The sequence below is a fragment of the Diabrotica virgifera genome, chromosome 7 (assembly GCF_917563875.1).
Source record: "Diabrotica virgifera virgifera chromosome 7, PGI_DIABVI_V3a".
Classification (NCBI taxonomy): domain Eukaryota; kingdom Metazoa; phylum Arthropoda; class Insecta; order Coleoptera; family Chrysomelidae; genus Diabrotica; species Diabrotica virgifera.
The window spans coordinates 67,126,126-67,149,568 of NC_065449.1; the positions used below are offsets into that span (position 1 = coordinate 67,126,126).

The 23,443-nt window shown below is 34.8% G+C and overlaps 1 protein-coding gene across 2 annotated transcripts in view; it reads left to right on the forward strand.

Annotated features, from left to right (window-relative positions):
- Nucleotides 1-23,443, forward strand: part of LOC114325201 (zinc finger protein rotund-like) — a 1,204,079-nt gene that overhangs the window by 775,223 nt on the left and 405,413 nt on the right. For both annotated transcript variants that reach the window (XM_050656281.1, XM_050656282.1), the window contains exon 5: nucleotides 10,468-10,679. In XM_050656281.1, the coding sequence (XP_050512238.1) occupies nucleotides 10,468-10,679 (212 nt within the window). The remainder of the gene's footprint in view (nucleotides 1-10,467; nucleotides 10,680-23,443) is intronic.

Below are 23,443 nucleotides of genomic sequence, written 5' to 3' on the forward strand. Positions count from 1 at the left end.
ATTTAATGAGATGGGAAAAAAGTTATACAGGCATAAGGAAAAGCTACACGAGATTGGGCTTCTAAATGTTAATTGAGGGTAACAAAATAAATAGCAAGAAACTCTGGTAAATGGTTTAGCTGTTGAAAAAATTCTACTGAACAGTCAAAGAATTTTTAATCTCATATTTAAATATTAACCAAAATATGTAATCAAAGAGTATACCTCTTAATAAAAAAAAAATTTGGTCAGTAGCCAGTACTGTAGAGTCGCGCGAAGCTTCATAGGTACTATTAGTCCCCAGTACACCGTTATTTTTTAATAATTATTAAAAAGTCATAAAAATGGTTTTAACTGCTTCGTTTGAGCGGGTCTACCACTTTCTGAAAATTTTCAGAGTGCAGGTTGGACGTGTTTCAGCACGCCCAACGCCTAATCTGTAGCTCTACCGCGGTTATGTTTTGGTATTGCAAAACTATAATTTTTAATTTTAATTAAAATTCATTACATTAAAGTATGTTTTCTGTAGTTTTAAAATTCGAATAATATTTCTTAAAATTTAATAAATTAATTTTATTTGTTATTTATTATTATTTTTAATTAATTCTGAGGCATTTTTAAATGGCATTTGATCTGCCCAAAACCACATTAAATGAAATACAGTACTAACGGGTACTCGCAGTTCCTCAAAAAATGTACAGATGCTGCATATGGGATACATCTTCTTACGTGTACTGCACCAAAAACCATGGTTTAAATTGTACCCGTCTTTTTTCTGACTGGCTCTGACTCGAATATTACATTTAAATTGTTCTACAATTACCCCAACATTTGGCAAATATTATATTAATTCTACATCGTTTGTGTGATCAATAATAGAAAACACTGCCATTTTGTCAGAATAAAAGCAAAACATGAACTAAACTTGATTTAAATTTTTGTTGCACATTGTAAAAAGTTGTATATCATCAGTTAAAAATTTTTGAAACTTACGACAAAATTGGCAACATCGCACATACGCGGTCATAATTCAATGCAAATGTCATAATAAAGACAGCACAGACAGCAAAAGTTTAATTATTAAGTAGCAAAATTTTAAATCTCATCATCTTCATTCTCTTTGCCTTATCCCTATGCGGGGTCGGCTTCCCTAATTGCATTTCTCCACACAATTCTATCTTGGGTCATATCAATGTTAATCCCCTTTACCAACATGTCCTGCCTTATTGTCTCCCCCCAGGTCTTCTTTGGTCTTCCTCTCCTACTCCTTCCAGGAATCTGCACTTCAGCTATTCTTCATATTGGGTGATTAACGTCTCGACGTTGAACATGATCAAACCATCTTAACCTATGCTCTCTCATTTTGGCATCAATTGGTGCTATGATGGTTCCTGTTTATCTGAACCATCTCAGATAATTGAGGGGTGGTTACTCCCTACCATAAGGGTTGATGAAGTAACAATACTCACTGTAGATTCATTTATTGGTACGTTGAAGTAACTACGGTAAAGAGCTGGTGGTATATTATTTAGTAACTGTGACGTTTACTCGTTGGGATCTCAAATACCAATGACTAATCTTTTCGCCATGAAAGTAGAACTCAAAGTGGATTCCCCTGTTTACTATTTGGTATAAATAAAAGTGAGAGTGTTTAGTAAAAGTGCTGAATCGACTAGATTATAAATAACGAATACTAATTGTTATTTCAAACTGACCTTGTATCGAAAATCGACACATTGATGTGGTAATATAGGTCAATCGTATTTATTATAAACAAACGTATTTGTTTTACCAAAGACATTTAATTATTAAAAGAATTTGTCTTAATAAGATGATTACTGAGATGCAGTGTATCCCAATACCTTCAATACACACCTAGACTTCCCCTAATATACTCATTTCTAATTTTATCCTTCTTTGTCACTCCACTCATCCATCTAAGCATTCTCATTTCCGCCACATGCATTCGTTGTTCCTCTTTCTTTTTCACTGCACAACATTCAGTTCCGTACATCATAGCCGGTCTTATGGCTGTTTTATAGAATTTTCCCTTCAGCTTCATTGGAATTTTTCTGTCACACACCACACCACTCGCTTCTTTCCACTTCATCCATCCAGCCCTAATTCTACTGCATGCATCTCCATCTATTTCTCCATTACTCTGTAATACCGATCCTAGGTACTTAAAACTATTGCTTTTCACAATCATTTCACCATCAAAAGATACCATTTTATTTGTATTAACTCCATCTTTAAATGAACATTTCAAATACTCTGTTTTTGTCCTACTAAGTTTTAAACCTTTTTCCTCCAGAGTTCCAGTGTGTGTTCTAAGTCTCTTTCACTATTTCCTACTAACACTGCATCATCAGCATACATTAGGCACCATGGAATGCTACCCTGTAGTTTCGCTGTTATCTGGTCCAAAACTAATGAGAATAAATAAGGACTAAGCACCGAGCCTTGGTGCAATCCTACTTTCACCTGAAATTTATCAGTCTCTCCCACACCTGTCCTAACATTAGTCGTTACTCCCTCATACATATATCTCACAATCTTTACATATTCGCCAGGGACTCCTTTCTTATTGAGTGCCCACCACAGAATCTCTCGAGGAACTCTATCATATGCTTTCTCAAGATCAATGACTACCATATGAGCGTTGGTCTCTTTATTCCTGTATTTTCCATCGGTTGCCTTACAATGAAAATTGCATCTGTTGTTGATCTGCCCTGCATAAAGCCAAATTGATTATCGTATATTTCGGTTTCTTCACGTATCCGTCTATCAATTACTCTTTCCCATATTTTCATGGTGTGGCTAAGTAGTTTTATAGCCCTGTAGTTTGTACATTGTTGTATGTCTCCCTTGTTTATGTAGACAGGTTCTGATATACTGCTTCTCCATTCGTCTGGCATTTGTCCAACTTCCATAATTCTATTAAATAGACCTGCTAGCCAACTTATTCCTGTCTCTCCCAATGCTCTCCATACTTCCCCAGGAATATCATCAGGTCCGACTGTTTTTTCTTTCTTTATTTTTGAAGCGCTTGAGCCACTTCCTCGTTTGTTATTATGGTAACCATTGCTGTTACTGTCTCCGTTAACTCCACAGGCTGTCTGTCAAATTCTTCATTTAGCAAAATTCTAAATCTCTTTTCTATAAATATTAATCTAGCTCTTCCTTGAGTAACATAGGTATATATAAGCTAACATGATGATAACAGTATGGAACATGTGTGATAAAAATTTTCCCCTGTCTACGTCATGGTTTATTTTGTTGTAGTTTTTTTATCATTGAGATATTTGGACGACAACTTGAAATAAATAATTCAAAATCTTATCAAATTACTCGTTCATGAAAATACCATTTCCAATTTTCACATTATTGATTGAGTTTTATTCCGTTGAGTGAATGAACTCTTTATAGAATATAAACATTTTGAACTAGACTCGTAGACTGTTAATTGAAGGTCTTACTTATACAACCCGTCAAACAGGAAATGTTTTAACCTGTCGGTTTTTGTTCGTTTTTGGTCAGCCAAAATATTGCAAGTTTTTTCTTTCTATTAATGTAGTAACTACCTCCCGGCTATGTTTCCGATATCAAGGCTAACTTGAAGTAATACATCTGTGGATGTCTATATAAACAGTCGTATCAAGTGGGTAATTAGGGGATTTCTCGTCAATACAATTATACAAGCAGAAGTGAGGAATTACCTGCTTATATATCTACAATTTGCATGATACTTTAATTTATTAATCAAATAATTAAAAGGCTTCAAAGAGATGAAGAGAACTATATCAAGCAAATCAAGATCACAGTTAAAATGAAACTAGTCAAGGATGTACATATTTAATGCATTAAATAAATTCCAGTCAGTCTCTTTTTATTCATCCTAGTCTAATTAACATATTCGTAGTCTTTTTTTATTCAATTACCATGACTTAATTAGGTTCTCAATTTATAACACTGGGATATTACCAAGTGATTGGCTGAAGTCCACATTTTCACAATACCAAAGAATTATTCTGCAAAACATGCAGTGATGAGTCACGTTTTGAAGATCTTTCTACGAGTACCTAATACTCGTACATAGCAAAATATAGAAGATATTAGAGGAGAGAATTAGCAATAGGCAATCAATTCGGAAGTACTAATACTTCTTCTTCTTCTTAGCCTTCTATCGTCCACGTTTGGACATAGGCCTCTCCCAACTCCTTCCATCGGTCTCTATCCTGAGCAACATATTTCCAATTCGTTCCGGCTACTCTTTTAATATCATCAACCCATCTCATCTGTGGTCTTCCTCTCGGTCGTTTACTTTGGTAAGGTCTCCAATGTTGTATCGTGGCATTCCAACGTTGGTCTTTTTGTCTAACAGTGTGGCCTGCAAAGCTCCATTTAAGTTTGGCAACTTTTGTTGTTATGTCCTCGACTTTTGTTTTTGATCTTACCCAGTCGCTCCTCTTTTTATCTGACAGTCGTATACCTAACATTGCTCTTTCCATAGCTCTTTCTGTTGTAGCTAGTTTATTCATATTTGCCTTGGTTAGGGTCCAGGTTTGACACCCATATGTCATGATAGGAAGGATGCACTGGTTGAACACTTTGGTCATCAAATATTGAGGTATTTTGCGGTTCTTAAGTATCCAACCAAGTTTTCCAAATCGTGCCCATGCTAGTCTTGCTCTCCTATTAATTTCCGCACTTTGGTTTTCTTTGTCAAGTTTCAGGATTTGGCCTAGGTAGATATATTCCTGGACTTTTTCTATCTCACTGCCATTTATAGTTATGCGTCTGGGGTCATCTGTGTTTGTCATTATTTTTGTTTTCTTCATGTTCATTTTTAGACCGACGTATTGGGAGCTGCCTGCGAGTTCCTCTATCATAATTTGCAGTTCCTCGAATGAGCTCGCTATAATCACAATGTCGTCAGCGAATCTGAGGTGATTTAGCTTCTTGCCATTAACGTTAATGCCATAGGTTGACCAATTTGTCGTTTTGAAGACGTCTTCTAGTGCTAGGTTGAAAAGCTTTGGCGATATTACGTCTCCTTGTCTCACGCCTCTCTTAATAGGGATGGGATTTGTATTTTCGTCTAGTTGTACTATCATAGTTGCATTTTCATATATATTATGTATTAGTTGTCTATATCTCGAATCTATTCTACAATTATTAATAGCTTGTTCTATGGCCCACATCTCGATACTATCAAACGCCTTTTCATAGTCTACGAAGGCAATAAATACGGGTAGTTGGTATTCATTTGCCTTCTCTATCAATGTTCTCATTGTCAGCAGATGGTCTGATGTACTATATCCTTTGCGGAAGCCAGCCTGTTCCACTGGTTGGTAATTGTCCATTTTGTAGGTCAACCGGTTGTTAATAATTCTCATGAATAGTTTGTATACTTCACTGAGCAACGATATCGGTCTATAATTCTGTAGGTCACATTTGTCTCCTTTTTTGTGTAAAAGTATTACTAGACTTTCGTTCCAGTCTTTAGGGATCTTGCTATTATGGAGACATTTATTAAATAGCTCTGTTAGTATAGGGATTGTTACTGTCTTGCTTGTTTTCAAGAGCTCGGCAATTATACCGTCCTGTCCTGGAGCTTTATTATTTTTTAGTTCTTTTAAAGCTCTTTCTATTTCGAATCCCTTTATATTTGGTAGTACTTCTGATCCCACGTTTTTTATTTTTCTTTTGACGTTCTCCTTTGTTGATTCATTAGGCTGGCTTTGCGAGCTGTACAAGCTTTTGTAGAAGTCTTCGACTATTTTTGTTATTTTATATTTGTCCTTCTCTTCCTTACTATTGGCGTCTTTAATTTTAATGATTTTTTGAACACCCAATGCGGGTCTTAGACATTTTACTAATACAAAGAAGCAGATATATAAATCAGGATGTATACGGATACCATGATAACGAATACGAATGTATACGGTATTAGGATATATATGATGTTAAAAAGGCAGGCAACCCTGTTGACAGGGTCGACATAACATAATCCTAAACATTTTTGAAAATAGCTGGATTGTACGATAAAGATTTACGAATAATTTCAAATCTAAGCATTTGGAAAACTAAGCTATATTCTAAAAGGTGCCCAAAAAATTCTTATGTGCCTCAAACGTCGATAACCAATGCGTTTTGCCGGTACAAACCTATGGAGCAGAGACTTTAATATTGACGCAAAAATCCTTAAATAAACTAAGAGTTACACAACAAGCCATGGAACTCAATTTTTGTGTTACAGTTAAATATTTCAAGTTGTGAATCAATAAGATATATTTAAGTTTTGTTGATTACAAGATTTGACAAAAACACAATGTACAAGAAAAAAACACCTAAATTAAAGGGTTTAATTCTGAATTTAAAAACTAATCATCCACAAATTTACTCTAGTGGAAACTGTAATACACATAGTTTCAAAAGTTATGCATCACCCCTCGTATTCACGATTTTCACGTTTTTGTAAATCTGTATCTTTATCACATATTTAATGGGCCTTTTTTTATAAAAAATATACCTTTTTTGGTTTTTTATTTTATTTGAATACCCATTTAATTGACCTGGTTTTGCCAAGGTGTAAACATTTGAAAAATTTATTTTGGTGAAATTTTTGAATACGCGATTAAAAATGAATCATGCTTTAATTTCTGAGTTGGACCGTATAAGATTTATCGATTTAGTTGAAGAAGGCCATTTACAGCGGTTCGTGGAGGAAAGAGTGGGTGTTTCTCAGAGTGATGTCTCACGAATATGGAATAGGTTCCTAGAGACAAACTCGATACGGAATAGAGCTCGGCCTGGTAGACCCCGAGTTACCAATGATCGACAGAATAGATATATCAGAATTTCCATCCGTAGAAATTCTTCTGTATCTGTACCAGCCCTCTAAAGGGAATTCAGGCATGCTACACGTACACGAGTCCGAGTATCGTTGTCTGCAATAAGAAGAAGAATTTTAGACTCAGGTTTGAGGAGTCGTCGACCAATAAGAGTTCCTCAGCTACAACCTAGACATGTTTTGGACCGCCTCCAGTGGGCTCAAGAGCATACATAACTCCCCCAACAATTTTTGAATTTTGCGCTTTTTTCAGACGAGACCAGAATCTGTTTAAATAGTGATAACCGGCGAATTTGTGTGTGGCGAGAGCCAACAAGAGCTGCACAACTAGCCACATACGAATTCACCGGTTACCACTATTTAAACAGATTCTGGTCTCGTCTGAAAAAAAGCGCAAAATTCCAAAATTGTTGGGGGAGCTGTATGTGTTCTTGAGCCCACTGGAGGCGTCCAAAATATGTCTAGGTTGTAGCTGAGGAACTCTTATTGGTCGACGGCTCTTCAAACCTGAGTCTAAAATTCTTCTTCTTATTGCAGACAATGATACTCGGATTCGTGTAGCATGCCTGAATTCTCTTTGGAGGGCTGGTACAGACATAGAAGAATTTCTACAGATGAAAATTCTGATATATCTATTCTGTCGATCATTGGTAACTCAGGGCCTACCAGACCGAGCTCTATTCCGTATCGAGTTTGTCTCCAGGAACCTATTCCATATCCGTGAGACATCACTCTGAGAAACACCCACTCTTTCCTCCACGAACCGCTGTGAATGCGATTCATTACGATTCATTTTTAATCGCGTTTTTAAAAAGTTCACCAAAATAAATTTTTCAAATGTTTACACCTTGGCAAAACCAGGTCAATTAAATGGGTATTCAAATAAAATAAAAAACCAAAAAAGGTATATTTTTTATAAAAAAAGGCCCATTAAATATGTGATAAAGATACGGGTTTATAAAAGCGTAAAAATCGTGAATACGAGGGGTGACGCATAACTTTTGAAACTATGTGTATTATAGTCGATATTGGTAATAAGAGATTCCATAAATTTAGTTACCCAGGCAGCCACTACAGATCTAAATTAGCGTTAGATACCTGGAAAAGCTAAATATACTAAAAAATTTATTGAAAAATTCTTTATAAAAGGTATAGATTTATTTAAAACCATCTCAAAAAATGGCTACATCTATATCACAGAACATTTTCGATCTACATAGATCGTCATCATTTCTGATACCTAAAATAAATAAAAGATAATAAGACACCTAAAATAAATAAAAAACTGAAAAGAGAGGGTCCCCAATATATTGAAAGAAATGGAAAAGAAGTTTTTAATAAAAAGAAGTAATTTAATTTGCTATAAATTTGATAGACCTTTGAGATATTGTAACCGTTTTATTATCACGTGTGTACCCTCTTTTAAAAATATATACACGGCTATGTATATCCAACGACTTTTATAGTAACAGTTGAAGTCTATTAATCATTTTAAAATCGTGAATATATTTTTGTGGCGTAGGTTGGTTTCACTATGTTTATGGAGTTCATCTCTGCGCACAACCAAAAATCAAAGTCAAAGTCATTTTTTATACCTTAAAGTCAGCTGTTGTCTGTTGTATCGCGAACAAAATAATATCATTGATTTTTAAAAGAAAGAAAAACAAGAAAACACATATGTACATAGTACTATAAACAAAAAATATTATTAAAACATATTAAACACGTTCTGTGTGGAAAAGGATTTTAGAATATTAAATGGAAGATAAATGGTGACAATATGACACACACCCTTTGGATCAAAGCAAAGCTAGCTGATCGTTTGGACCAACATAAACATCAGTAGGGGAGAGTTGGACAAAACCGGGTACCAGTGCAAAAACCGTCTGTATCTTGTGCTATGTGAGGGTAGCAAACGTTTGCTGCAGATTGAAATATTCTCAAACGACTTAAGTTTGATATACCAATGTCACTTTTTATAAATATTCTGAAATTTTTAATATTGTTTATTTTTATGAAAATATTGCAAAATATTCGGTTTTCCAACCGGTATGATAAAACCGGGTAGTAACTTAATTACCATGTAAAAAGACTAATGGGCAGAAAATAAAATATTTATTGAAAGTATGTGAACAAAAATCAAAAATCTATGAACAGAAGTCACAACTATAAACTTCATCATTGGCACTACAGGCTTCATGAGCCCATTTGGTAGAATACACACATTTTATGCAGCCTTTCTTCGCCTTAGAATTTGAAACCAGTTCATTGTAATATAGACACGCATCGTCATTATTATCTTCTTCCTCCAAACTCTCAGAATCTGCAATCGGTAATTTCGGAATCAATTTTGTTTTTGGCGCAGCCTTTTTTACCACGTTTTTTCCTTTTTTGCCCAGTTCATTTAGTTTTAATTTATTTACGACTGGAGATTTTTTTAAATATTTCCTACAAGCTTTCTTGCTAGCTTCTTCAACAGAGTGGCCATTTCTTACTTTTAACACGACCTTCTAAAGTCGATTGAGGAACATTAAAACTTTGAGAGGCTTTTTTGTATACCATCCTATATTCTAGCACTTTAACTATTGCATTTTGCATGCTTTCTTCATCCCATGACTGACGAGTAGTTTTTCTTTTCTAATTCCACATGTTGTAGTTAACTAAAAGCAAAAGAACCACTACGGAAACTGAAAGTAACAACAGGTCTGATAAAATCGGGTACACGGTTTAATCAATCTTCGGACTACCCGGTTTTGTCAATTTTCGGACTACCCGGTTTTGTCAAACTCGTAAACAAGACATTAAGTATTATTTAAACTTTTATGTTATGAAATAATATTCAAAATTTTTGCCCAAATTAAGGGTAATATACTAGGTTACATGTATTAAATTTTGAAGCGGCCATTAGTTATTCAGTAGAGGAAAAAACAACTATGAACTTACCTTAACAATCGAGTTTGCTGTATCAAAAAAACAGGTGAGGTCTTACTGCTCCGACACAGATTGCTCAAATGAGGTAGAAATGAATATACGCGACTATTGGCGGTTCAGGGACACTAATTTTAACATTGTCTGATAGGTAGCAGCAGACAGTTAGAAGAATTAAGGGGTACCCGGTTTTATCAACCTACCCGGTTTTGTCCAACTCTCCCCTACTTAAAAGGACTATGGCTAATATTAAGAGGAGACTAACAAATAAACTCAAGATCAAAACATCACATTTATCATGTTTTCTGTTTCGATCGGTGGAAGACATCGTACCGTATGATTTCTCGCAGGATGCGTTTGGGATTGTCCTGGGAAAGATAGAAAAAAGAGATCATAGTTAAAGTAAAAACTTCCCGTTTTATTATTTCCCGCTACTTATCTTTAATTGCTAATTTCAAATCCTTCATCAACGATTCTGTATCTGTTACAGTGTTGGATTCGCTGGTATCCGGACAAATGAACCCCAAAAAAATTTGGAAACCCTAGTTTTTTTCCTTTTTATTTAGATTCAATAAAACATCTGTTAACTTACTTAAATAATTTAATGCAGGTTCAAAATAAATTATACTAATAAGTCATGCACTTTGAGTAATTAACGTAATATTTATCTACATTGTTATTACATAACATTTTTTATATTTAAGGTCTATATGGAATGGAAGACCACCATCATATGACCGGAACACCAGGAATTTACACATCGGGAAGATCGACGTCTAGCAGTTCTAGTCCTGGAGTCGCAGGTTCGAGTCCAGCACTGCTAGTCGTCCCTCAACCAATTAATGCAACCAAGATGGGAGGCATGCAGAATGGTGGTCCTCAGCCGAGAAAGTACCAGTGCAAAATGTGTCCTCAGGTAAGTTGAAAAATTCTGTGATTTGACTTTTATATAATATGTATGCGATATTTTATATCAATTGTATGCGACAGCAATTAATTATGACTTAAGCTGTTTAGTGCGGAAGTAATGGAACTATTTACTGTAAAGTGTTTGTTCAACAGTCTCAAACAGCTACTGATGAAGATGATGATAATACACATAAAAATCTAAAAATCTTTTCCTATCAAAATTTCTTCGTAAAAAACATTCTGTTCGGTAACCTAACACAATTTTCTGATTAGATTTAGAAGTAATGTACCTACCGGCCAAGATCATTATTTACACTTCATTACAAATGATTAAAAAATATCGGCTTCCCATATGACTAGAATTCGTAGGTAGGTAAAATAAATTGAAGTTATTATGTAGTATATCTGCATTAAAAAGATAATTTGTGCACAAAAATTATTCACAACATAGTTTTTAAGCATTCCTTTATTTATTTTTAGTTGTAGAATTAGAAACCAACACGATAGCAAACCTATTATTTTTGTGACATTACTGACTTCAGAAGGGTGTTTCAATTGTAATTTGACAATTATGTACAATACCCATAAGATGCATCAAGGAAAGTGTTTCAAGGTGAGGTCTTTCATCCAGTGGATTTTTAAATTGTATGTATGCAAAACAAGTCATAAAACTAACATTTATTTAAGGAACAATAATTACTTACAATGAAGCTATTAGAAGATAAAGTAACAAAAACATTCTCACAAAAAACGAAGCGAAATAGAATGACTTTTTTTATGGCTAATCACACTTGCTGTGGAAAATTTTTGAAAAAAGAAAAATTGTTGAGAGAAATAATAAATATTTATATGCAATTTCTTTGCAACCTATGATCTTGAGATGTATTCTCATTTAACACAATAACTGTGAAAATGCTAAAAAAAGAGATTTCAATTGAAATCTAAATGTAAAAAATTATAAGTACTTGGTAAACACAAACAATATCGTAGAAGGGTTGCAAAACTTAATGAACAAAATGACGGAAACAAGTAGAACATATGGACTGGATATAAACACCAGCAAAACCAAGCTAATGATCATTAGCAAGGAAGACATAACTGGAGCAAATCTGTATGTGAACTAAATGAAAATTGAACGTGTCTCACAATACAACTACTTGGGAACTATAATCAATGAGTCGCAGGACAATACCCAAGAGATTAGATGTCGCATCGGAAAGGCAAAAAGTGCATTCTTGACGATGAGCTCTGTTTTCAAGAACCATGGCCTCACCCCAAAAACAAAAATAAGGCTCCATAAATCTTACGTGAACTCAATGCTTCTGTACGGAGTAGAAACGAGGACATTGAAGACGGAAACTCTATCAAAACTTCAGGCTTTTGAGCTATGGTTGTACAGAAGGAGCCTGAAGATACCATGGACAGACAAAGTCACCAATGAAGAAGTACTACGGAGGACGAACACAACCGCAGATTTGGTCAAAATCGTGAAGGGCCGTAAGCTGCAGTACTTGGGACATATAATGAGAAATCAAGGCAAATACGAGCTACTCCAATGCATTTTGCACGGTAAAATTGAAGGAAAAAGTGCCCCTGGACGAAGAAGAATAGCCTGGCTTGCTAATCTGAAGCATGGTATAGAAAGACCTCAACACAACTATTCCGTATAGCAAACAACAAAGTCATCATAGCCAGAATGATCACCAACGTTCGGAACGGACAGGCACCCTAAGAAGAAACACAAACAAGTTGCAAAAATGTCAAAAAAATTAGAATGACTTAATAACGGACGAATGTTTTATAAAAAAGTCCCGTGGCACTTAAAGAATGCCCATAAAAGCGCATTATTACTATAACCATATATGACCAATCAACAAATCAGAATGAATATAGAAGCGGAACAGATTAGGAAAGTACTCAAAGATGATATAGTGACCAAAATTAAGCAGTGTAAAACTAGATCGCTAGATCACATCCAGCGGGCGTGTGATAAAAATCATACGCGACGATAGGGATGACCAAGATCAAAGTGGCTGCTAGAAGTTGAAGAAAACTTACAACACGCACAAGTAAGAAATGGTGGAGAAAATCTAGAGGCAGGAAAAATGGATGAGAGATCTTTAAGAAGATAATATAAGCAAAATAGACTAATCCTCCCAAGACATATTCTCTAGGACAGTGATTTCCAACCGGGGGGCGATCGCCCCCTTGGGGGCGATTTGAGATTTTCAGGGGGGCGATATGGGGGGCAATAGAGAAAAGGGGGCGATAAGGTGGGCGATTAGCATCTGGGAAACGAGAAATGGGTAATTGAGAAAAAACAATACTTTCGATCGGATATCCATAGGATAATAAAAAGTAAATAAATGTACACCAATGCAGGTAATAATAATACAAACATCTCGTCTAGTAACAGAGGGCTATGAATCATGATACAATTTAATACAATTTAGTAGGTAAGTAATACATTATAATTATTAATTCTGCATTTTCCTTTTATTGAGCTTTCGTATTGGGCGAACATCCGCACAAAAGAGAAAGAGATAGAAGTGGGATAAGAATGATGAGAGTAGGTACCGACCCCGCCGATCTGACTCTAACAAAAAGTGTACGGCCGAAATTGTGGTCGTCTTGTCGTCTATCTATCTTTTGCCCTTCATTTGTCCAAAGTTGAACGTAGGCCTCCCCCTTATTTTTCCACTCTTCTGGGTTCAGTGCTAATCCTGTCCATATGGTCCCAGCGTATCTTTTTAAGTCATTCGATCATCTCATCTGTGGTCTGCCCTTTCCTATTTTACGGTCCCAAGGTCTCCAGTGGATTATTGCTTCATTCCATCTTTTTTCTTTTTGTCTGTTGTTTTGTCATGCTTTCCGCTAGAGAGTAGCTGCATGTTTGTTTACGTCTTTCACTTTGGTTTTATTTATGATACATGGATTTTAATTTTTGTCACTTAGCTTGATACCCAGCATCTTTCTTTCCATTGCCCTTTGAGTATTGGCCATCTTTTCCATATTTTCCTTTGTGAAGGTCCATGTATGTGCTTCATATGTAAATACTGGTCTTGTCATAGATGCGGTAAATAAAATTAAAGCAAAACCAAAGAATGATTGAATATTTCGTACACTCTGACACTCTGTGAAGAAAATGATGAGATATTTAATACATTGCTATTACAGTACTACATACGGAAGTCCGCTGGCTTTCGAAAGGTAATTGCTTACGGCGGTTCTGCAGTCTCATGGATACTGTTATCGAACTTCTTATTACTACTGACCCCACACTGAGTACAGCACTACAAGAGAAGCGAAATGATATCGCTTAACTATCAGATATTTTTGAAAAATTAAATGTAACGTATCTGCAATTACAAAGAAAGAACATAAACATGGCCAAAGCGAAGGGAGTAGTCGGAGCATTCATTGACAAACTATCTATTTTTGAAGAAAATATACAGAGAAGAGGTCTGACCAAATTCCCCAGAAATCATCATGTGGTTATTCTGAGGATCTTCAAACATATTGCCTGCACCTTGGAGAGGATTTGAGGTACACAGCTATTAACCAACATTGATCCAGACATAAAGAAATTATGTGAGTATCACCAGGTCCAAGGGAGAAATTAAAAATTATTACTAACCATGTTCACCAACACGTGGACAAGATGCAAGAGGCACAAGATCGAAATAGAGGGAAAATTATGAGAGAGATCTATGTCCAGCAGTGGACAAGCGAAGATTGAATGATGACTTACCATGTATCATTTTACAAAATGTAAAAATAAATCAATATTGTACTGATTAATTTTTTGTTTCAATTTAATTGGTGAGGGGGGCGATTATAGTATTCACAACTGGTGAAACCTATCTAAGGGGGCGATCATGGGAAAAAGGTTGGGAACCACTGCTCTAGGACACCTCGTACTTGTCATCCATTGACCGACTCGATTCAATGGAAAATTTTAATTGGATTTTGTAATCCATGTACTTACTACTTACGTCGAATGAAGGTGTCCGAGCAATTAAATCGCTTATTGTATAAAGGGAATAAGTCCACTTCCGTACGAAATTAAAGTGAGATATACATTTTGTTAAACCAACGTCGACGGATCGATGAGTCTATAACGGAAATTTTTATCTCTCACCGTACGCGAAATATCTCACTATAAAATTTTTGTTGAGCGTATAAAGGGAACTAGTCGGGACTGATTCCCTTTATACAATAATTCTTGTGGCGCCACCATCGTTTGTGGTACTTTGTCGTTTATTTTATTACTTCGGTTAGCCTACGTTAGTTAGTCTTACGATGTATTTTAGGTCTTGTTTGTAATAATAAACCTTTTTTTATAAATAAATTAATAATTTAACTGTAGAGAAGCAGCACTATTTCGTCTTTTATTCATTGATTGTATAAAGGAATCAAGTCCCAGCCTTTAAAAACGACTTTTTGACCTTAATCGTTTTCAAAGCCAAGTTTGCTGTATCACATGTCACTCTACCATTCTCCTTCTACATTTCATCTGTAGAACAAAATTTGATAGATCATCAAGTTTCTAAACTATATGTATAGTTTTTTTCGTTTTTCTCAAAATTAAGTATTGTGTACTTATACCCCTTATACAAAAATCGCTTCATAGATCAGGGCATTTAGCACAAAATAAATAATTTTTTAAATGCAGCACCTATAGACTTGCAGTTTTTTGCATTATGTTCAGGATGACGTCAGGAAAAAATTCTACTATTCCAAAATTGCATAAATATAAAAATAAAGTGAAAATCAGTATACTAAGGAACAAAATTTATTATTAGGGGGGTTTTTGGGGTCACTGAATACGTTTACGCCATCAGAACTGACCTCCGGATCACCTGGTGCCCAAGGTCACGGCAAGAGACGTCATCTTCTGGAGTTTCGATGGTTTTCGGCATTAAATCAATGCAAACGGATTACTCGCGAGTTTTAGGGGTCCCTAAATACTAATATGCCATCAGAATTGACCTCCGCAGTACCTGGTGCCCAGGGTCGTTACTAAGGCACATGACCTTCTGGAGTTTCGAGGGAATTCGGCACTAAATTGATGCAACTGGACTATTCGGGGGGTTTTTGAGGTGGTTAAACACGAATACGAATATGCCATCAGAAGAGACTTCTGGATCACCTGGTGCCCAAGGTCACTGCAAGAGACGTCATATTTTGGAGTTTCGAGGGATTTCGGTATAAAATTGATGCAAACGGATTACTTACGGGTTTTTGAGGTCGCTAAACACGAATATGCCATCAGAATTGGCCTCCGGGGTACCTGGCGCCCAGGGTCGCTAATAAGTCACGTCATCTTCTAGAGTTTCGAGGGCTTTCGGTATCAAATTGATGCAAACGGATTACTTACGGGATTTTGAGGTCACTAAACACAAATATGCTATCGAAACCGACTCCTTGTGCACCTGGAGCCCAAGCTCACAGCAAGGGGCGTCCTGTTCTGGAGTTTGAGAAATGTCGGCATTAAATTGATAAAAGTGGATTACACGGGGGTTTTTCAGTCGTTAAACACGAATATGCCATCAGAATAGACCACCGGACCACCTGCTGCCCAAGGTCACTGCAAGGGACGTCATCTTCTGGAGTTTCTAGGGCTTCCGGTATTAAATTGATGCAAACGGATTACGGTGCAAAGGTCTGTCATGATGGCATCTTCGTGTTTAACCACCTCAAAAACCCCCCGAGTAGTCCAGTTACACCAATTTAGTGCCGAAATCCCTCGAAACTCCAGAAGATGATGTGCCTTAGTAACGACCCTGGGCACCAGGTACTGAGGAGGTCAAGTCTGATGGCATATTTGTATTTAGGGACCCCTTAAACTCGCGAGTAATCCATTTGCATCGATTTAATGCCGAAAACCATCGAAACTCCAGAAGATGACGTCTCTTGCCTTGACCTTGGGCACCAGGTGATCCGGAGGTCAGTTCTGATGGCGTAATCGTATTCAGAGACCCCAAAAACCCCCAAACAATAAATTTTGTTCCTTAGTATACTGATTTGGACTTTATTTTTATATTTATGCAATTTTGGATGCATTTTATGCACTTTACAGTGCAATTATGCATTTCCACCCATTTTTGAATAGTAGACTTTTTTCCTGGCGTCATCCTGAACGCAATGCAAAAAACTGCAAGTCTCTAGGTGCTGTATTTAAAAATTTATTTATTCGGGTGTTTTTAGTGCTAAATGCCCTGGTCTATCAATTAAGACTACATCACGACAAGTCGAAAGATCTTAAACAAGAAAAAGAAGGGGAAAATGCCGTGCATCCATCCATTTATAGCTTTCTACATATTTTTAATTACTAATCAAAAAACGATTTCTTGTTTTGGACGTAAATTCCTATTTATGATTTAATTTTAGAACGCGCCACCATCTGTATCAGTTATATTTCATAAATAGAGAGCGGATTTATATGCGATCAATTTTGATGAAATATGCGCATATATATGCGGTAAAAAATTACGAAATATGCGCAAGATATGCACAAAAATTCAAAAAATGCGCATTTCGAGAAACCACAAATTTTCTGTTCTATTCTATTCTAGGGGGTTCTTTTATGGGGGGCGGCAATCTTATTTATTATCTTTCAAATAAAATTATTTTTATATATATATATATATATATATATATATATATATATATATATATATATATATATATATATATATATACAGTGCTGTTTTTGTAACAATATAGGTTCCGGTACGCAATGTTCCGGGGGGTCTGGGGAGTGTTCATATAGGGGGTCCACCCCCGGGAAAACTTTTTAAGTCTAGCCTCAATAAGGGGGCGTTTTAAAGCTGTTTGGAATCACGGCAAAAATTAATTAATTTGTCTATAATTTTGTTGTTTTTTTATCTTTTTCCCAAAAGGTCCCGGTACGGCGTACCGGCGCGTACCGTCACAAAAACAGCACTGTATATATATATATATATATATATATATATATATATATATATATATATATATATATATATATATATATATATGCAATTTATTTACAGTTTTTACAAAAACTGCTACCAATAGTTACCTATTTAAAATAAAACAACAATATCACTATAAATATATCTTCGAATATAATTCACTACAATGTGCTTTTCCAAATTCTTTACGAGGAAACATATTCTTTGATCAGATAAAATATTTTTATAACTTGAAAAATTCCTTTCAACATCAAATTGGGCCGTATTTAAAATAACTTGTTAATTTCCGTTAGAAAATCGTAAAGCTATGGTTAAAGGTGTAAATTCTCTTAACAATAGAGGATTTAAAAGAATCACCAGAATTATAGGTACCCACTAAATGTAAAAGTAAACAAAATTCGGATTTCCAAACCATCCTTCATCACTTTAACATCCTACAATCATTTTATAACGGCGTACTATAAGCACAATAAGTTCTTTGTGTAAAGATCGGATATTTTCTAAGAAAAATGAAAGGCAGTGAATGAGCCGTCTCTCTTCAGGTAGTTCTCGAATTAATAGATACGACAGCCTGTGCGGGGAAATATTTTGTCGAATTAAAAAATTAAAAAATTTTTTTGGACATGAATGTTTTTAAATAGGCACAAAATATGCACGTTTCTTTAAAAATATGCAAAATTTAGTAAAGTTCTCAGATATGCGAAATATGCATGCAATATGCATTTAGCATAAAATCCGCTCCCTATTCATAAATCTTCTTCTTTAAGTGCCGTCTCCCAATTAGATGTTGAATATCATTATCACTATCTTTACTCTATCTAATCAACAGCTGCTCTGAAGAGTTCTATAGAACTGCATTTAAACCAGTCCCTTAAATTCTTCAACCAGGATACTGTCCTTCTTTCTATACTCCTTCCTCCTCTTATCTTTCCCTGTATTATCAGTCTTAGCATTTCATATCGCTGTCCCCTCATGTGTTCCATATATTGTAACTTTCTTATTTTTATTGTGTTTATTACTTCGTATTGCAACGTAATTACGGTTAAAATAATACTCTCGGTTCGTTTATACGAATTTATTTATACAAGTTTTCTTTTACAAACTCTAGCTTAAACTAACTCTCCTAATAACGCAATTTGCTTAAATACAAAATAACGTTATTCTCGGTAATTCCAGACTTCGCCACCTCTAGCTATTGTGTTACCATCCACATACCGCAAGTCTTTCTCCATCGATTGCACGTATATCGTGCTTTTGCCAGAATGTTCTCGAGATAGAACCGTTTGGAGCTGCTACTTGCGGTCGGTGATTCATTCTTTTGTTACAGTATTCTTTACCCATTTCTCGTAATACTTCCGTGTCCATGCTACTCTAAACATCCTTATGTAACACCACATTTAAAATGACTGTAGCTTAATTATATGTTCATGCTTCAATGTCCAGCATTCAAGTCCATATTACAGTATCCAAAACACGTAGCATCTCAAAGCTCTTGTTCTCAGTTCTAATCTAAAGTCTTTATTGCAGAGAACTGTTTTTATTTTTTACAAAAGCATTTCTTGCTATTTCTATCCTGGCCCTTATTTCTGTTGTTTGATCATTATTGTCTGAATTCCAGGTTCCTAGGCAGGGGCGTCATTTGATAGGGTCAGGGGGGGCATTCGCCCCCTGACCCTGAAAATGACTGAAATTTACAAAAAATAGATCAATTTTGTATTATGTTTGCATATATAATGTATTGTATATACAGGGTGTAACAAAAATACAGGTCATAAATTAAACCACATATTCTGGGACCAAAAATAGTTTGAAAGAACCTAACTTACCTTAGTACAAATATGCATATAAAAAAAGTTACAGCTCTTTGAAGTTACAAAATAAAAATCGATTTTTTCGAATATATCAAAAACTCGTAGAGATTTTTTATTGAAAATAGACATGTGGCATTCTTATGGCAGGAGTATCTTGAAGAAAAATTATAGTGAAATTTGTGCACTCCATAAAAATTTTAAGGGGTTTTGTTCCCTTAAACCCCCCAAACTTTTGTGTACGTTCCAATTAAATTATTTTTGTGATACCATTAGTTAAATTCAATATTTTTAAAAAAATTTTGGCTCTTGGTATTTTTTCGATAAGGCAGTTTTTATCGAGTTGCGGCTACTTTTTTAATATGTTTACATAAAGATTTTATGGGGGTGTTGTTCCTTTAAACCCCCCAAATGGTTGTGTCCGTTCCAATTAAACTATTACTGCGATACCATTAGTTAAACACAGTGTTTTTAAAACTTTTTTGCTTCTTTGTATTTTTTCTACAAGGCACCTTTTATCGAGATGTGGGCTTCTTTTTAATATGGTTCAAAATATACCTAAAAATGTAAATCATAAATAAATTTTCCTATTATTACTAAGTCTCCATCATCGTACTTAACCATATACTTACAAATATGTGGTGGATTTGACAAATATTCAAAATATCTCGATAAAAACTGACTTTTCGAAAAAGTACTAAGAGGCAAAAAGTTTTTAAAACAGTGTGTTTAACTAATGGTACTACAATAATAATTAAATTGGAACGTACACAAAAGTTTTGGGGGGGTTTTAAGGAACAAAACCCCCATAAAATTTTTATGGGGTGTCTAAATTTCACTATAATTTTTTCTTAAGATACTAATGCCATTAGAATGCCATATGTCCATTTTCAATAAAAAATCTCTAATAGTTTTCGATATATTCGAAAAAATCGATTTGCATTTTGTAAATTCAATGGCTGTAACTTTTTTTATGTGCAAATTTGTACTAAGGTAAGTTAGGTTTAATCGAACTATTTTTGATCCCAGAATATGTGATTAAATTTATGACCTGTATTTTCGTTACACCCTGTATAATGTTTGCCCCCCCCCTAGCAAAATTTCAAATGATGCTCCTGTTCCTAGGTATTTGTATTTAAATATCAACCCTTTCTGTCGGTACGTTTCTCAAATGTATGCATGTTAATATGTTTGTTTTCTTAGTTATTATTATGTATTTGGTCTTTTTTATATTCATTCTTAGTCCATATTGTTTAGTCCTTGTTTAGTAGTAATTGGACTTATTCAGCAGAACTTGCCATAATCACGGTGTCATCCGCTTATCTTACGTTATTACCCGATTTTTTGGTTAATTATTATTCCTGCAATTTGAGATGGTAATGCTTCCTATTACAATTGTGCTCGTTGATTCCAGTAAAGGTTTATCAGTATGCGTAAGTCCCTTTTGTTTATGATTTTTGTCTTTATAATTTGGACAAATGTTTCATGCCTTACTTTGTCAAATGCTTTTTCAAAATCAATGTAACAGATATGCACATCCACATTCATATCCATGAATCTTTGAATATGGATGTGCATGTTTATTACGTTGATTATGAAAAAGCATTTGACAAAGTAAGACACGAAAAATTACTCCAAATTCTAAAGACAAAAAAACGTAAATAAATATAGTAAATAAAAAATAATAATACGAGTAGTAAATAATAACAATTTTGCAGATTTACCAACATTACATAATATTTATTTAATATGCTTTGTTTTTAAACCAAGAGGAGTAAATTAAAAACACAGATTCACACCCAAGAAAGTCACTAGAAAAATATAAAAATAAGTACATCTTCTTTTTTGGTTAATTATATGGACCCTCGACGGTAATCCATAAATATTATATTATACTCATACGTCGCTAAAGCGTTATAGAAACAATTGTTTTATATCAATGCAAACTAAAAATATAAAAATTATAGTAATGAGGCAGAAAACATAAAAATCGCTGATATAACTTAATTAACCTATGAAATGCGAAAAGTGTCAAAATTTCATAAATGTTTTTAGTGTCAAAATTTCATAACAGTGGAGTAAACTTGCCTGAGGTTGGACCAATTATAAACAAGCATTACGGCGAGGTAAATTTGAATTACTCCTCCTGGTTTAAAAACAGAGTATAGTAAATCTAAAGCATTAAAATGAATAACTCAATCCCTTCAAAAGAAATTTACACCGTTGAAGTATTTTAACATCCATTAAGTGGTTGGCTACTACCGTCAATGATGTCGTAATATACTGAAAAAAAGAACCCCTGCAGTTTTACAACTCTAAAATTATTAGTTTCTTGACGAGCAGGTCAGAAGTATCTCGTGATTTGTAGAACCCGAAATTTGTGACCTCTGTGGGGCCTCTATCGCCAAATTATATAGGATGGAAATGATTTTCGTGATTACACCAACTCCCACATCCAAACAAATTAGATCAATGGTATATGGTAAGTGAGTAGGTACCGTGGAATTAACAACAGGGTTCGATGGGTACTGTGCTTTAGAAAACACCTGGCTATGATCACCATTTAAAGAAATCTATAAGTATTGGATATGGTCCTTGAAATGAACAATGAGTTAATGAACCTATTTATTATATCATAGTGATTATAATTTTCGACTACATAATTTTGTGTTAGTCAACACAGTTTCCGTAGTCATTCTTTGTTAATATTTTAATTTTGCCCGTAATCACTACTTTTATATTTTTAGAAATTTTATGTATTTATGTATAATCTTCTGTAAACTCTAATCCCGAAAATACTTGGTTTCCACCATGGTTAGAAAGATTATTAATGATTTTATAAATTTTTGTATAATAATATTATATACATCAAAATCATTCCCCTTGCCCAGGCGCGGATACAGGGGAGTCAACGGGTCCATGTACCCCCCATTGTATTGGACAACCACCCATGACCCCAAGAACTATTTCCGTGTTGCATCCCACCAGAGCTCAATCCTTTTGATACCGTAGGTATCTGGGATGAGTGAATTTTATCCTTAGAGTAAGTGTGAGTCCTATGGCTAAATCTGGATAATATAATATTTGCGGTAAGTCTGCACCTCCCCCCCCCCTATTATGAATTTCTAGATCCGCGCCTGCTCCGGCTATAGCTCGTAGATGTCATATATTTTAATTTTTGTTTCGTGGGACAATTCTTTTTCCTCTGAACTGGCGCTAGTGCGTAGTATAGTTTGTTTGATTTTTTAGTTCTGTTAGTTACTTCGAGGTATATTTTTTTTCTATGAATTTGATGGCCTTGGCCGAGCCAATTAGCCAGTTTTGAGGTATATTTTCCCATCATTGGTAATTGTACTTAAATAAAGATAATCATATGCGGTAACTATTTTCAGTTCAGTATATTTGCATTTTATATTTATTTCATTTTCTTCCTTTTCGCCGATGACCATTATTTTACTTTTCTCGATGTTTATTTCAATTTTTAATTTCTCTATTTCTTCTGTCCATATGTTTATAAGTTTTTGCATTTTTGTCGCGGAACCTGCTATAAGGACTATGTCATCCGCATACAATAAGGCTTCTATTTTTATTGGCTGTAATCTTTGGTATTCTATTATTGTCTGTATTTGGTTCGTTCTTTCTCCAGTATTTCTAGTCAATTCGTTCACGACTATTATGAATAGTAGCGGACTAAGACTGTCTCCTCTTTTGTTACCTCTTTCCAATTGAATTCTTCAGATCTTTCTCCTGCTATCTGTACACGTCCTTTTATTACTCTGTATATACTTTCAATTATTTTTATCAGTGTAATCGGTACTTTCATGTTCTGCAAGAATTTCCATATAATATTTCTTTCTATAGAGTCGAATACTGCCCTTAGATCTATGAATGCCAGAATGAGTTTTGCCCCCAAGTCAATACTTCTTTCTATTATATTTCTAATGATGTAAATGTTATCGTTTGTCTGTCTTTCTGGTCTAAACGTTGCTTGTTCTTCTCCCAGG